Raw genomic sequence first — 14,389 nt, 5'->3', positions numbered from 1 at the left:
TTTTTTTTTTTTTTTTTTTTTTTTTTTTTTTTTTTTTTGAGACCTTATTAGACTACAGTTAGAAGTGGCATTCCAGTGGACACCTGTTTTTCTTAATGAATTAAATTAGAAATTACAAATTACAAATTTAAACTTACAAGGTTTTGCCTACCAAATTCAAAATGTTGAATATGTTAAATGATATATTAGATAAAAAAAATTGAAATTTTTAAAAGATATTAGAAACATAATTAAAAATATATATTTTTATTGATGTAACAACTTAAAGTTGACTAAGAATTATGTTTTTTTTTTTTTTTAATAAAGACCAAACTCAGAGAATTTAAGAGAAAATAAGTACCATTTTCGAAAAAAGAACAAAATAAAAAAATAAAATAGTCAGACTTACCTTTCAAAATTTGGCTTGAATTTTAAAATATATTTACATATATTTATAGGCTTAACTTTCAAATACAAAAAAAAAAAAAAAAAAAAAAAAAAAAAAAAAAAAAAAAAAAAAAAAAAAAAATAATAATAATAATAAACTAAATGGTTATAAAAAATAAAGACTTTTTTTTTTAATATGAAAACAATTTAGAGAAAAAAAAATGATTTTAAGAATATGAATCATGCTAGAAAAGTTGACTACAACACAAGCAATAGAGACTAAAATAGAACAAGTTAGGATCAAAATTGTTTAAGAAAAAAAAAATACATTTGTCAGTGTCGAGACAAAACAAAACGAATGAAAAAGAAAGACTGTCAAAGACATGGTGGTGGTAGTAGCTGCCCCGACAACAAGGCGGCATTTGGCTTAGAATAATAATGTACATCGGACATCATACATCCATTGGTTGAGTCATTGTAGACGTAGATGAAATAAGTATATGGTCATATCATTACCAACATTCCTCATCTCCCTCATAATATCAATCTCCTACCACAGTCCCTGATAATGATACAATAAATGATTGAGCATTTCCATGGACCCTGTTAACGAACGCTCCCACCGCAGCCACATACTTGCTTCTCTTGCATTTATTTTCCCTTTTGAGCTGACCCCAGTTTCAAATCACACATGAAATCCATCAGAGAAAGAGAAAAACAGAGATCAAAACAGGAGATACAGCTAGTCAGAGAGACAGAGAGCAACCATGAACTTGAAGTCTCTTACTGGAATACAAAATCCCGAGACTAATTTGGACAGAGCCGAGCAGGTTCACGACCAGAGGATAGTGATTCCAAACCAATTCATCACCGGAGAAGATTGCATCAACAGGAAAGATCAAGCATGGTAGAACCTTGAGTTCATTTTAGAATCTTGATTCATGGAATAGAATAGGGCCTTCTCTCTGAATACTGTCCATTAAGTGTTTTGAATACAATCTTTTCTCTGGTTTCCCCTTTGCAGGTTTATTACCACTCAGTTCCCAACAGATTTGATAGTTCAAGTTCAAGACATCACCTTCAATGTTCACAAGGTAATTAACTATATGCAAGTAAGCTCAAACTACAATGAAATGCAGCAAAACTAGCAGACGTTCTTCTCTTTCTCAAATTGCTTCCTCGCCTAAAACTAAAATGTATTAGCTCATTCTAATTTCTAGTTGCTCAATAATAAATGAAGATGAAAGAGCTTTCTTGAAACAGTACACATTGATTTCGAAATGTGGCTACATAGGCCGAATGGAACTTCAATCCTCAACCTCCACTCAGGGTTACGACCTAAAGCTTGAAAACTTCCCAGGTGGATCAGAAACATTTGAAATGGTTATCAAATACTGTTATGGTTTCCCAGTAGACCTGAACTCGAGCAATGTAGCGTCATTAAGATGTGCATCAGAGTTTTTGGAGATGACAGAAGAATTTGAAGATGAAAATCTAATCTACAAGACGGAGTCCTTCCTCACATTTGTAGTCCTTCCATCATGGAAAGAATCACTAACTGTTCTCAGAACTTGTCAGAGTCTCTCTCCATGGGCTGAGAATCTTCAAATTGTGAGACGGTGCTGTGACTCAATAGCCCGGAAACTCTCTAGAGAGAACATAACAGGAGATACAGACTGTGAAGATGGGTGGTGGTTAAATGATTTAACAACACTTCGGATAGACTACTTCACAAGAATTATAACTGCAGTAAGGGCCAAGGGTGTAAAGCCAGAGATTATAGGTCAAAGCATTGAGCACTATGCAAGGAAGTGGGCGCCAGGCATTGGAATGGAACCAGGACTAGAAAAATATACACAGGACAAAAATGTCCTGCAAGTAAGTATTGTGAGTGGTAGGAAAGATGAACTCGGAATCGAATACAACGAGGAACACAAAGCTATTATTGAAAGCTTACTAAGCATACTACCTCCTCAAAGAGAAGCAGTTTCGTGCAAGTTCTTATTGCAGATGCTAAAGATGGCAAGGGTGTGTTGTGCATCAGCAGCTTTGATTTCGGAACTAGAGAAAAGAATAGGAATGGTGTTGGAGGATGCCAATGTGATTGATATTCTAATTCCTAACCAAACAAATAATGAACATGGAAACTTGCCAAAGTAAGTATTGTTGTTAGCAGCTCAGCACATACCAATTAGAAGTCTCCAACGCTTACCAAATTCACTAACTGTTATGTTCTTTGTTTTTTCATCCATGAATTGCTCCTCAGTACACAAGAAGAACGCACTATGCATGACATAGAAGTAGTGCAAAGGCTCCTAGAGTATTACTCACTGTTTGAACAGCAACAGCAGCAACATAGAAATGGGAACTCTAATGTGTGTAAACTCATAGACAATTACTTAGCTGAACTTGCGAGAGATCCAAACTTCTCCATCACCAAGTTTCAAACATTAGCCAAATCATTGTCAGAAAATGCAAGGCGTTGTCATGATGGATTATACAGAGCCATTGACACCTACCTCAAGGTTGCATATTGATTATCGTGTTCTTAATCATTTTGTCGTTTGAAGCAATTTATATCAGCTTGGAAGGATAGAAGAAATTTCACTTTAGAGACTTACAGACTATTCTCCTCTGCAGACCCGTCCTTTATTATCTGAGCATGATCGGAGAAGGCTATGCAAAATCATGAATTGTGAGAAACTTTCGCTTGATGCGGGTGTGCATGCTGCACAAAATGATCGACTGCCTCTAAGAACTATAGTTCAGGTGACACTATATAAGCCCTATAAATTAGTACAATCTAGTTAAAATCCCAGCAACAAATCTACATTATAGAATTTAATTAAAAGAGCAAAGAAAGATAAGAAAGTGTGAAGTTGTAATCGCATAACATATACTTACGGCTGAAGAATTAGTTGCAAATTTAATGTGCCATAAATAGAAAAAACGAGCTTTACTTGAACTTGAACTCAAACATTCAACAGATTCAAAAACCAGAACATATAGGTTGCCCATAGGATCTCGAATGGTAGACAAAAAGAAATATAGCTTATAAGAACCAACTGCCCTTATTTCTCGACAAAGGGAAAACTTTGTCAGAAATACAATATACTGCATACCAGATCTCCAAACAAGATTTAATTTATGATCATCAACGAAAAGCATCTTCACTGAGCCCCATTTCCAACTCCTCATATATTATTATTAATAACCCTCCATGCATTCTCTCGTTCCTAACACTACTAGAAAGACTTATTTATGTTCCATTGTAAGACTAATACAATTGGTATAAGAAAGAATTTATTCACTGCTTATATAATTGGCAGTCAGAACCCAAAAATTAGAGAGATATAAGAAGACTACAATATCAGATTTCTATATCTTTCCATTTTATATATTCAATAGGCCAGCGTCAAAGACCAAATTTATACAATAAACAACAATCAAACGACACACTAAAACAAATAGAATAGGACCATCTCAGTCAATAATTGGAGTCTCAGCTCTAAGAAATTCGGACGTACAAGTAGCCAGTCAATAGTTTAGAGTTCTAAGTGGTACTCACAATACTTCTGAGTGAATATGCAGGTTCTGTTTTCAGAGCAAGTGAAGATGAGGTCAGCAATGCAAGAGAAGGAGAAAGCACCTATCAGTGATAATTCAGTTGAGGATGGAAACCCTTTATCAACAGACAGAGAGATTAAAAACCTCAAGGAAGAACTTCAGAGCGTGAAGACACAGATGGCAGAGTTGCAACGTGACTACTCAGAGCTGCAACAAGAGTATGAAAAACTAAGCAACAAGCAGAAAAATGTAGCAGGTTGGGTATTTGGTTGGAAGAAGATAAAGAATTCTTTCCACATAAGAGTTGATGGAGATGAACCTGCCCAGCGTAGATCCAGCAGGCTTAGTTCTCGAGTGAGCTTAAGAGATAGATTATCAATGACCTGAAGCCTTGGAATAAGAGAATCCTCTAAAAGCTAAATAGTTCAAAGAAGTTGCTATTCCACGTTTTTAATATTGTTCACCATGCAGAATGCAGACAATGTATCCTTTCTTTAATTTTTCTTTTTCATGAGAACATCCTTTCACCAAGAACAAGAAAAGTGATAGAAATTGGATTCGTTATCTTGTAAAGTTATAAGGTAGACAAATAACAATAGCCACTAATACCCTCTGCAGCAGAGAACGAAAATTTATCAGAAAAATTACTACTACGCATTCAGCTTTTCATACAGCATGCGGTGGAATGTGTAAACTCATTATAACCACAACATTGCTCAAATATTTGATGAAGAACCCAGAACGCATTCTGGAATTATGCAAGTAGAATCTACATAATACGTGGGAACAGTACAAACACAACTCTAACTTCTTTATTGATTTAAGCGACAATACAGAAGTCCTCCAGCAGTACGTCCCATAAGAGAGCCAACAAGAATTCATTTCATAATTAGAAAATCAAACACTTATCATTAGGCTCCATTTCGTTTAGAAGAAACAAAAAATCCCCAAAACAAATCCCAATTACAAAGTAATTGGTATACATTTCTTCAAACTACCTACCGGACCTCATGCTACTCCAAGGAAACTTAGTTGATGGTTCAACAGCTTCAGCGCCGCCAATTCGTCGGCGGCCTCTATCAGCAAAACCCTTGTAAGTTTTGAGTCCCACAGCTTCCTTTTCATGCAGCCAATTCCTCTTGGCCTCTCCCTCTTCAACAATGCTGGACTTAGACTGTTTATTCATATTCCTCTTGTCCTCCTCTATAATCCGGATGGGATAGACGTCCGGAGAAATTGACAAGGGATTCCTGAGAGTAACATAGGCCTTCTTGTAATCAGGCTTTGCAATCAAAAGCCCTCCGCGCTTCTTCTTCTTACCTTCCATGTTGAGAGTTCGAACTTTATCGACCTCAAAGCCGTAGAGGCTCTCGAGAACGCGCTTGATTTCGATTTGGAAGCAGAGGGAATGGTTTTGAGAGAAATTTCAGTGATGTTGGTGAAGGAAGTTGGCATAAGAAGCTTGATTGGAAGATTTGCGAAGTGAACAACTCTTCTTCCGAGTCTGCTTCCCATGTTCTTGGCTTTCTTTGCTTATTCAGTTCTCAAGAGGAAGAATCGAAAACTGAACCCTCCAAAGTGCGAACCTCTGGGAAATGGAAACGAAAGCTTTGTGGTGCGTTCGGTAAAGAACCGGGCTGGAGCCCCGATCACTGAAGCCCATTAAAGCCCATTACATTTCCCTGTGTATATATTTATTGGAGAGATAAAAAAGAAAAAGGAAAAAGTTCGGATTTAATTATTTTAGGTTTAATCTCTAAAAATTTTTAATATATATATATATATATATATATTTTGGATTTCTATTGTCATTTTTAAAAATTATTTAATGGATGGCTAGTGTGGTTGGAATATATGTATTAATATATATTAAATTGAAGCCTAGTAAATTTTATTGAGTGAGTGAAGTTTAAATATCAAAATATTAATTTTTTTGTAATTATAACCCCTATTTTAATAATACGAAGGTAAATATTTTCCACATAAAATTATAAATTTAGGGATATGTCTTTGATAAGCGAATTAAGATAAAAATATGGGTAAAAATTTATACTAAAATATAATATAATAACATCCGAGAGAGTATAATATTTATTGAACTTCAAGCAAATTTTTTTTAAAAAATACAATAATGATAAATTTCATTAAAAATTTTGATATGCAATTTTATTTCTCACTCTACGCAATTCACCTCAATGATGTCAGGTTTTCATGAGTTAATTTGATCAACCATGTCAAGTTTTTCATTCTATTATAATATGGAATACACATCGTGAAATTGACAGAATTTTGTGAAACTATATACATATATTTTAGTAGTTTGTTAAATTTTATCCCTTATTTAGGTTTCTAAAAATCTTATTTCTTAAAGAATGAGAAAAAGAAGTCAAATATAAATCAATCAATAAACCATAATGTCTGTATTCAAACATTCATGATCAAAGAGTTATCTTTGATTTACATTTCGTTCCTATGATTGACGATATTGTTGAAAAAATTGAAGTAACATTGAATGACCTACTACACTACAACGTAAGACGTATGAATCGTTGGAATCAGCGAAAGGAGCAGGAAGAAAATGAAGGGACAAGTAGTTCCTGACCTGGCTTTGGAGTGGAAGCTATCTTCGGCTGCTTACAGCTTTGCCTTTGCTCAAATCTGAGAGTTCCTCGATCAACTTCCGCTCCTCGCTGCTCAACTTCTTTGGGATTTCAACCTGCACGCGAACTAATTGATCTCCCCTCATATTCCTCTTATTTAGGAGAGGAACTCCTTTCTTTGACATCACAAGTGTTGTATTTGGCTGTGTCCCAGCAGGGATTTTCAAATCAACCATGCCATCTACTGTTGGAACCTTAATGGTAGTACCCAATATGGCATCTATGTACGACACTTTGCAACTGTACAAGATATTCGTATCCTCTCGTTTAAGCACGGGGTCGGGTGCAACTTCAATAATAACAAAGAGATCCCCTGGAGATCCACCTCGCCTTCCTGCATTCCCTTCATTTCTAACTCTTAGACGGCTACCAGCATCAACACCTGCTGGAACTTTTAAACTTATCCGCTTTGTTCTCCGTACTCGCCCATCCCCAGAACATGTGTTGCAAGGTGTGGATATTTCCCCAGCACCACCACATGAAGAGCAAGTCATTACCTGCTGGAAGACTCCTAGAGGAGTCCTTGCAGACGAGATGACCTGCCCTTGACCACCACATGTGCTACATTTAGTTGGTGTTGTTCCAGGTTTAGCGCCAGATCCTTCACAAGTTCCGCAGCTCTCCAGTCTGCTAATCTCAATCTCCTTTTCCACACCAAAAACAGCTTCCTTGAAGTCCAACACAAGATTGTAATACTCATCTTGTCCATCAACTGCACTACTCCTCGAACCTCTGCCTCCCATGCCCATACCGCCCATACCACCCATGCCCTCGAATAAAGACTCAAAGAGATCAAAAGGATTACTGAAATCCTGAAGAAGCGTAGACAAACACAGGACTCAGGGCAAAGGAAATTTCATAAACATATTTTTCATATTACCATTAGAGAATTACTTACCCCCATGCCCATACCAGAACCTTTAAGGCCAGCCTCTCCATATCTATCATAGAGTGAGCGTTTTTCATCATCGGACAAGACCTGGAACAAGTAAATTGCTGGTGTATTAGTTATCATAGGTCGCAATTCTAAATTTTTAAATGTAAACACAAACATGAGCTACAAGACTCTTACTTCATAAGCATTACTAATTTGCTTGAATTTTTGTTCAGCCCCAGCCTCTCTGATAGAGCAGGAAAGAACTGGTTATAAAATACATATTATACAAATACACTGAACCCACTGCCGAATAAGAAAATAAAGAATAACTAAGAACTAAGATTGGACTAACAAGACTAAAGTGGATCTTGTCATGTCTATTATAATCAGTACTGTTGCATAGTCTTTTCATCCATAAAAATCAGTTGACTTACTTATTCACATCCGGATGGTAACTCCTAGCAAGCTTCCGATATGCTGAAGAACACAAAACCATGCCAATTGTGATAAGATAATATATAAAGGATGACAAAATCTAGGAGCGTTACTTAAGTAAATGCAATAAATAACAAATCAAAATATACGTTAGAAAAAGTCAGCTTCAGACTCACGTCTAGAATGTCTTGGTCCTCCAAGAACATAATCGCCTATCATTTTCTTCTACTGGGCTTAAGCACCAATATAGCACCTTCCACGGTTTGAATACATTAACTATTCTTTTTAATAGGTGGCATTCGTTCTTCCTAAAAAATTAGTTATTATTTGGAAGTACCTTATCCTTTCACCCTAACATAATCTAAGCAAAAAAAAATTTCTCTCATTGTCACAAATACAAATGCATGCGAGGCTTTGTTCAATGAGAGACAATATGTATTGTGTAGATTCCTCGAGTAGAATGCAGATAGCCATGATCCCTAGTGTAGAACATGATAAAAATTATGATAGGGTGATTATTAAGACCACATCAGTTATTAGTTGGAGTGTGAGGTCAATTTGTTAGCACGAAGGATTGTGAGGGAACTAAGCTTCTCAATCGTTTAGTAATCCTTGGTAATTGTTTCCTTTAAATATCAAACATCAAAACCAAAAAAATTGTTGAACATCCGAGTGAAAGGTAAATACCACTTTTAATTTCAGATTTACTGGCGTTTTTGGACACCCCAAGGACAGAGTAATAATCCTGCAAATTAATAAACGAGCGTTATTTTGAAAATAAATGCAGAACAAAGTCTCTTTTTATTTACGTTTTGCTTTTTTTTTTTTTTTTTTTTTTTTTTTGGGTGGGGGAGGGAGAAACAATTTTACGCACACTGTCAGCTCTAACGACAAGCAACCCGCCCCTCCGTCGATGTGAAGTTTGTGAGGATGATCTTGTGTCAAATAGAACACTCAAGGAACCCCCAGAGAAGAAGCTTGAGCTTACTGCTGCTATGTTGCTGACCCTGCTTGTGACACTAATGTCAAAAAATAAATTAATCTTGTGCATTTTTACTCAAATTATGTGGTTGTTTTTAAACGAATTATATTGTTTATTTCCGAAACAGTTTCACAAATCCTAAATCTACAAATATGAATCCAGTTCACTGCTCAAATAACACAGTGTAAGACTTGAGACATCAGAAACCAACTAGACCAGTTAAAACTCCATCACATAAGAACTTTTTTTGTTTTTATTGTTTTTTGGTAGAATCTAACCAAAATGGCTGTCTCATTTCAAATTTACTAGCCATCAGCTAGGAAGAAGAAATAGGCACACCGAGAAACCTCTCAAGTGATTTGTAGTATAGCTACAAATGGAAATTGAAAACAAAAAAATGGAGAGAAAGCATGGAAAACTTACCCATATTGGATTGGGGATATCTTATTTGTTGAAGGTCTTAGCATGCACTGAGGATGAATGCCCCATTGAGCAATTGATGTACTTCCACAAGGTACAATGGCCATCGAAACCATGATGAGCAATGTATAAGTTAAACAAAAAGCTACGTACTCTTGATTGGATTCTGCAATTTAACAACGTAAACATGAGTTCTTCTTAACACAGAGATTTCACATAACCCGAACATTAAACCAGCGCAAAAAACAATTTGCTGTACCAACAGACATTTTGTGACTCAAAACAAGTTCCGATAAAATTACAAGATATAAGGAAAATCTCAAATGGAAAACAACTCTTGAAGCAACTGCTATCATACAGTCTCAGATAACGCACAAGTAGTGTACTAAAAAAATCAACTCCAAAACTGGACGCAATCACGCATATTTGAAAGTAGTGAAGAAACTTCTCATCTTCAATCCTTATAAAAGCCAATACTCGAGACAAAACTTTCTTTCATTCGCAGCATCACATTGTCTTCCTTTTATATACATTCGTACGCTCATAGAGACATTCATTTCTTTCCCCTCTCCACGAAAAAACAATCTTACATCGGTCATGTTAATGCAAGCCAATCCTCCAGATTCCGAGGAACGAAACGAAAAATCATCCATACTGACTTCAAACACACAAATTATTCCAACCGAACAAAAATTCAGAGCCGGCCTAGAAACGCTACGCAAAAACGCTAAACTAATATCTCGTAAGGTTTTTCCTAGGAAATGAAAACACATGAACAGAGACAATAACAATACCGATAGCATAAAAAGAGCAAAAAAAAAAAAAAAAAAAAAAACAAAACAAAACAAAAACAAAAACACGGAAGAAAAAACAGGTTAGAATTGAAGAAAACAAAAGACTAGGCTACAAGAAGCTAATTCATGAATCAATCGAATAAGGCGTTGTTGGAGAAGTGGTAAAGAAAAAAGAAGTTAGGGCACGAGGGTGGAAATTAATGGAGGAAAAACCTGTTCAGTGCAAAGCTTCTGCTCGGAATCTACTTGGAATCTGAGTGGTGCGGCTCTCTGAAATGTATAGAGTCAGAGAAAAGTGTCGTGGGGCAGAAGAGGCAGAGAGCGGCCTCTACGGTTGCAGGCGAAGAGGGATGAGGTTAAGACTTCTGGAGTAATAAGAGGAGAATTGTCGACATTTCTTTTTCCTTTCCTTTTTTGTATTTTTTTAACTTTTATTTTCCACGGCTTTTCCATCAAATTGGTTTAATGATTAATCAGCTCAGTTACAACTTGGACCGTATATTTTCTGAATGGGAGGCAAATGTGAACCGTTGGATTGAAGTGTCTAACGGCCTGATGAAGCTTGGCTTGGATTCTTTTTTGTTTCCCCTTTTGGAATTTATCTTGCAATAAATACAGCCTTTTTTTTTCCAGTAAATTTAATTGCGAGGATAATATATATAACGGACAACAATCCACTTTGCTTAGAAATTATATTGAAAAAATGTATTTTTTATAAGCATACGTATCATGACTATTCAAATATATATGAACGGCCTAAATTAGAAAAAAAGAAAAATATATATTTTAATAAATAAAAATTATAAAAACGTATTTGTCCTTTGTGACTTTTTTTTTTTTAATTTAAAAAATAGTTCAATACAATAAAAACTCCAAAAGCTTGATTTTTACAAGCCAGTAGTTCAAATATAAGACACAAAATTCTATTAAGTAAATTATATTTACTAGTTGTATTCTTCTAATTTAAGTAATTTTAAGTACGTTTTTGCCCATTTTTTTAAAAGTAGTGTAATTGGTCGAACTATTAAATAAACTATATAAATAAAAAATTAAAAAAATACAACATGAGAAAAGAGAGCACATTTTTTAGACTGAATATTTTGTCCGCCCGTNGGGGGAGCTCAAAACAATCAAACTTGAGGTCATTAACATCAATCACAAAGTCATCTAAGTATACATTGTAGTATAAAGAAATGGAAACATATATAAGAGAGAGAGTTGCTAACTCTGTCAAAAACTGAAAGATTATGTTACCAACTGACAAAATTATCAAAGAAACAACTTTGTTCTATACATGAATCCACATTCACTACCTTTCATAAAGAATCCAATAAAAAAAAATGTCCCTTGAGATGGGTGAAGTGTTCTTCACCCTGATCAAACAAATAGAGATCTTATAAAACAGGAGAGAAGGCAGAGGATGGTGAAGTCTGTCAATTAGAATTTATGTCAATCCCTTTTTGCTTAAGGTGTTCTTTGGCTTCATCAATGTCCTACACAAAAGGAACTCAGGATGAGATGTTTGTACGTATCTTCCAGTCTGATTGATATGGAAATTCGAAGAAAATTCCAGAGAAAGAGAGAAAGCCTTCTTATTTAGTTCAACAATGCAGGGTGCGGGATTGAATCATTGAGATGGTAATTGGTGCCTTATTCACTAAGTTACTCTAGTATGATATAAAAGTGCGAAGTGAGAATAGGAGGAAGGGGGGGAATACCTGTTGTAGCAACACTCCTTCTCTAGGACAAGTTGGAAATGTCATTAGACCGACTCCAACCATCAATAGACCATAGCATCCCAGGGAGACAATAAAATAGATGGGTAGCTGGTGTGATAAGACATGTACAGTAAGCATCCTATTGAGAGTAAAATGATGACAATAAATATGATGGCTTTGAGAGCATAATGACTGTTAACTCACCAGCCATGCATGACCATGTGGTAGTATAGATGTTTGCAAGAGGCCAATCCACAACGCTGATATGGCCATCAATAATGTCAAAATCTTGACTATATGCTTCATTGATTGGTGGTGAGAAAAGTAATGCCAAAATCTAAAACTCAAACAAGTAACGAACAATTACATCTCCAAAAATAGACGCTATTATTAACTAACTGGATCAGACACTGAGCAGCTAACTTTCATACATGCACTCTATATGGCTAAATATGTCTCCACAACTTAAGTTGTGATCCATAAGGCTAAATCATTATAAAACACAATTCAAACACGAGACACACAATTAGCCCCTAATATGGTATATAAGAATCTTATGATCAAATGAGCTGATCGGAAGCTTGTAGCCTTCTTTTTTCTTTTTCTTTTTTTTTTTTGGAAAAAACAAGTTGGCACAAGTTATATGGCAGTAAAAACATAAAGCAACATAATGTTAGATACTTCATCAAAGAAAAAGACATGCATGGTAGCTCTGGTGTATTACAAAATGTCAAAGTGATACTCATATTCAAGCCTCACGCCCTCATCTCCATTGTATAATCGATAGGTTACCACAAAAATGAAGCAATGATGTGGCTTGAACTCAAAGACACACTTAAAGACAAAATCAACTAGTACAGAACATATTAAATTTAAAAACAACTTCTACTGCCATCAGAGGGGATTTCATAAAAGATTATTTCACTGCTCAGAGTAATACGTTACATGAACTCAAAGCCCTTGCGCAATTTCCCAACATCATTTGGCAGTTCCGTGAATTATTAACCAAAAAAGAGTAAGCACATTGAGAGTTTTAATGCCTGGTAACACTAAACCACCAATCAACTATACCTTATTTGATGATAATTTTCTTGCTGATCGACACATATTTCAAAATATCCTTCCACTGTCATCAGAGGGATTTTCTAAAAGATTATTTCACAGCTCACAGTAACATTTATATGAACTCAAAGCCCTTGCGCAAATTCCCAACATCATTTGACAGTTGGGCGAATTGTTAAACTAAAAAGAAACGTAAACAAAAATGAGCATTTTAAATGAAAATAACACTCGACCTGCGTGGTAGCATCAAACCACCAATCACCCATTCCTTATTTCATGATTATTTTCTTTATGATCTACACGTATTTCAGTCAAACACGAAAATCAAGTGAAAGAATAAGAGATTAATAAAGGAGGAAAACTTACCCAAAGAACGGATCGAGTGAAGAACGTCGGCCGGCAACCAGTAAGCGACAGGAAGAAGGTTAGAGAGCAAGGGGAGAATAGCGTGAGAAAGGGCAAAATTTAGGGAGAGATGAAAAGGATGCGAAAAATAAAACCCTAGCAATATGGGAAATCGTGAGGACCGGGAGAGGATGAAACCACTAAGCCTGAGACGCAGAAAATTGAGGGTTTTGTCATAAATCGTTAATTATAAAGCCGGCACTATATTTTCCCCCGATGACCGAACTTCAACGGAAATTACATTTTAATGCCATTGAATTTATTATTATTATTATTTTAAAATTTTAGAGACGCGGGAATCGAGGCTTGAAACCTTTTTTTTTTTGCTTTTAATGGAAACGGTAATTTTTATATCTATAATTTTTTTTGCTCTTCAATTTCGGTATAATGTTCTTTTATCTATTTTCTTTATTTCTCATTTTTCTAATTTATATTAACTTCATTTAAATTATATAACATATAGCTCAGTTTATTTTCAATTAAAGTTCTTAGTTCAAATTTTAATTTATTTTATTTTTTCAAGAGTGATTATCCGGTATAAGAAAAAGTCTAAAAACAATATAAATTAATTTGTTTTGCAAAATATCAAACACGTTAATATAGAGTAAAGTATTAAATTATTAAAGAAAAATTGTTATACAAATTTTAATTAAATTAATATTAAAATATTTAAGATGGGAAAGCTATCCTTACAAATACATCAAAATTAATCAAGTCTGAGTAATAATCAAGTCCGACCAGCCATCTCAACTAAGTTATTGAATTGTTACCATCAAAATGTGCCAAGTTTATTTACATAATTTTTAATATATAAATATAAATTTTAAAATATCCAATTAAAAATACATAAATAATCAAATCCAACTTGCCAGAGGAATATATATCTCTTAAAAATACATAAATAATCAAATCCAACTTGCCAGAGGAATATATATCTCTTAAAAATACATAAATAATCTAGTATGAACCACTGAATTCGAACCAGCGACCTAAGGAGGACTATTTTAGAATCTTCCAACTACAGTCCTCCGCTCTACCATATGAGCTAAGGTCGGGTATTAAATTATTATTATCAAAATGTGCAAAGTTTATTTAGGTACACA

At 34.9% G+C, this 14,389-nt stretch overlaps 3 protein-coding genes and 1 pseudogene across 5 annotated transcripts; 1 reads left to right on the top strand and 3 right to left on the bottom strand.

The window, feature by feature from the left end:
- The first annotated feature begins 835 nt into the window (after window positions 1-835).
- Window positions 836-4,387, top strand: LOC111487710 (BTB/POZ domain-containing protein DOT3-like). Its single transcript, XM_023135215.1, has 6 exons — window positions 836-1,273; window positions 1,391-1,460; window positions 1,630-2,522; window positions 2,633-2,891; window positions 3,007-3,135; window positions 3,958-4,387. The coding sequence occupies exons 1-6, from the start codon at window positions 1,134-1,136 to the stop codon at window positions 4,318-4,320; spliced, it is 1,854 nt and encodes a 617-aa protein (XP_022990983.1). The 5' UTR covers window positions 836-1,133; the 3' UTR covers window positions 4,321-4,387.
- Window positions 4,388-4,721: 334 nt separating this feature from the next.
- On the bottom strand, window positions 4,722-5,539 carry LOC111487717 (annotated as a pseudogene).
- A 767-nt stretch (window positions 5,540-6,306) lies between these two features.
- LOC111484945 (chaperone protein dnaJ A6, chloroplastic-like) lies at window positions 6,307-10,508 on the bottom strand. Of its 2 annotated transcripts, none has more exons than XM_023131603.1 (8): window positions 10,315-10,506; window positions 9,311-9,473; window positions 8,780-8,924; window positions 8,593-8,650; window positions 7,905-7,947; window positions 7,666-7,714; window positions 7,492-7,572; window positions 6,307-7,405 (listed from the first exon to the last, which is right to left on the bottom strand). In XM_023131603.1, exons 2-8 carry the CDS (start codon window positions 9,421-9,423, stop codon window positions 6,554-6,556), a joined length of 1,341 nt encoding a protein of 446 aa, XP_022987371.1. In that variant the 5' UTR covers window positions 9,424-9,473; window positions 10,315-10,506; the 3' UTR covers window positions 6,307-6,553. The 2 variants fall into 2 exon arrangements, with proteins under 2 accessions (XP_022987371.1, XP_022987380.1); XM_023131612.1 differs by having other exon boundaries at window positions 6,311-7,405; window positions 8,780-8,912; window positions 10,315-10,508.
- Window positions 10,509-11,218: 710 nt separating this feature from the next.
- Window positions 11,219-13,493, bottom strand: LOC111488551 (dolichol-phosphate mannose synthase subunit 3-like). 2 transcript variants are annotated; one of them, XM_023136342.1, is made up of 5 exons: window positions 13,248-13,493; window positions 12,891-13,061; window positions 12,024-12,156; window positions 11,820-11,927; window positions 11,219-11,594 (listed from the first exon to the last, which is right to left on the bottom strand). In XM_023136342.1, exons 2-5 carry the CDS (start codon window positions 12,950-12,952, stop codon window positions 11,535-11,537), a joined length of 363 nt encoding a protein of 120 aa, XP_022992110.1. In that variant the 5' UTR covers window positions 12,953-13,061; window positions 13,248-13,493; the 3' UTR covers window positions 11,219-11,534. The 2 variants fall into 2 exon arrangements, with proteins under 2 accessions (XP_022992110.1, XP_022992118.1); XM_023136350.1 differs by lacking the exon at window positions 12,891-13,061 and having other exon boundaries at window positions 13,248-13,484.
- Between the last annotated feature and the right edge of the window lie 896 nt (window positions 13,494-14,389).

Source organism: Cucurbita maxima, unplaced genomic scaffold (genome assembly GCF_002738345.1).
Source record: "Cucurbita maxima cultivar Rimu unplaced genomic scaffold, Cmax_1.0 Cma_Scf00001, whole genome shotgun sequence".
NCBI classification, from domain to species: domain Eukaryota; kingdom Viridiplantae; phylum Streptophyta; class Magnoliopsida; order Cucurbitales; family Cucurbitaceae; genus Cucurbita; species Cucurbita maxima.
Note: the sequence above shows the minus strand (reverse complement) of the source record. Positions and strands in the feature narration are given on the sequence as shown.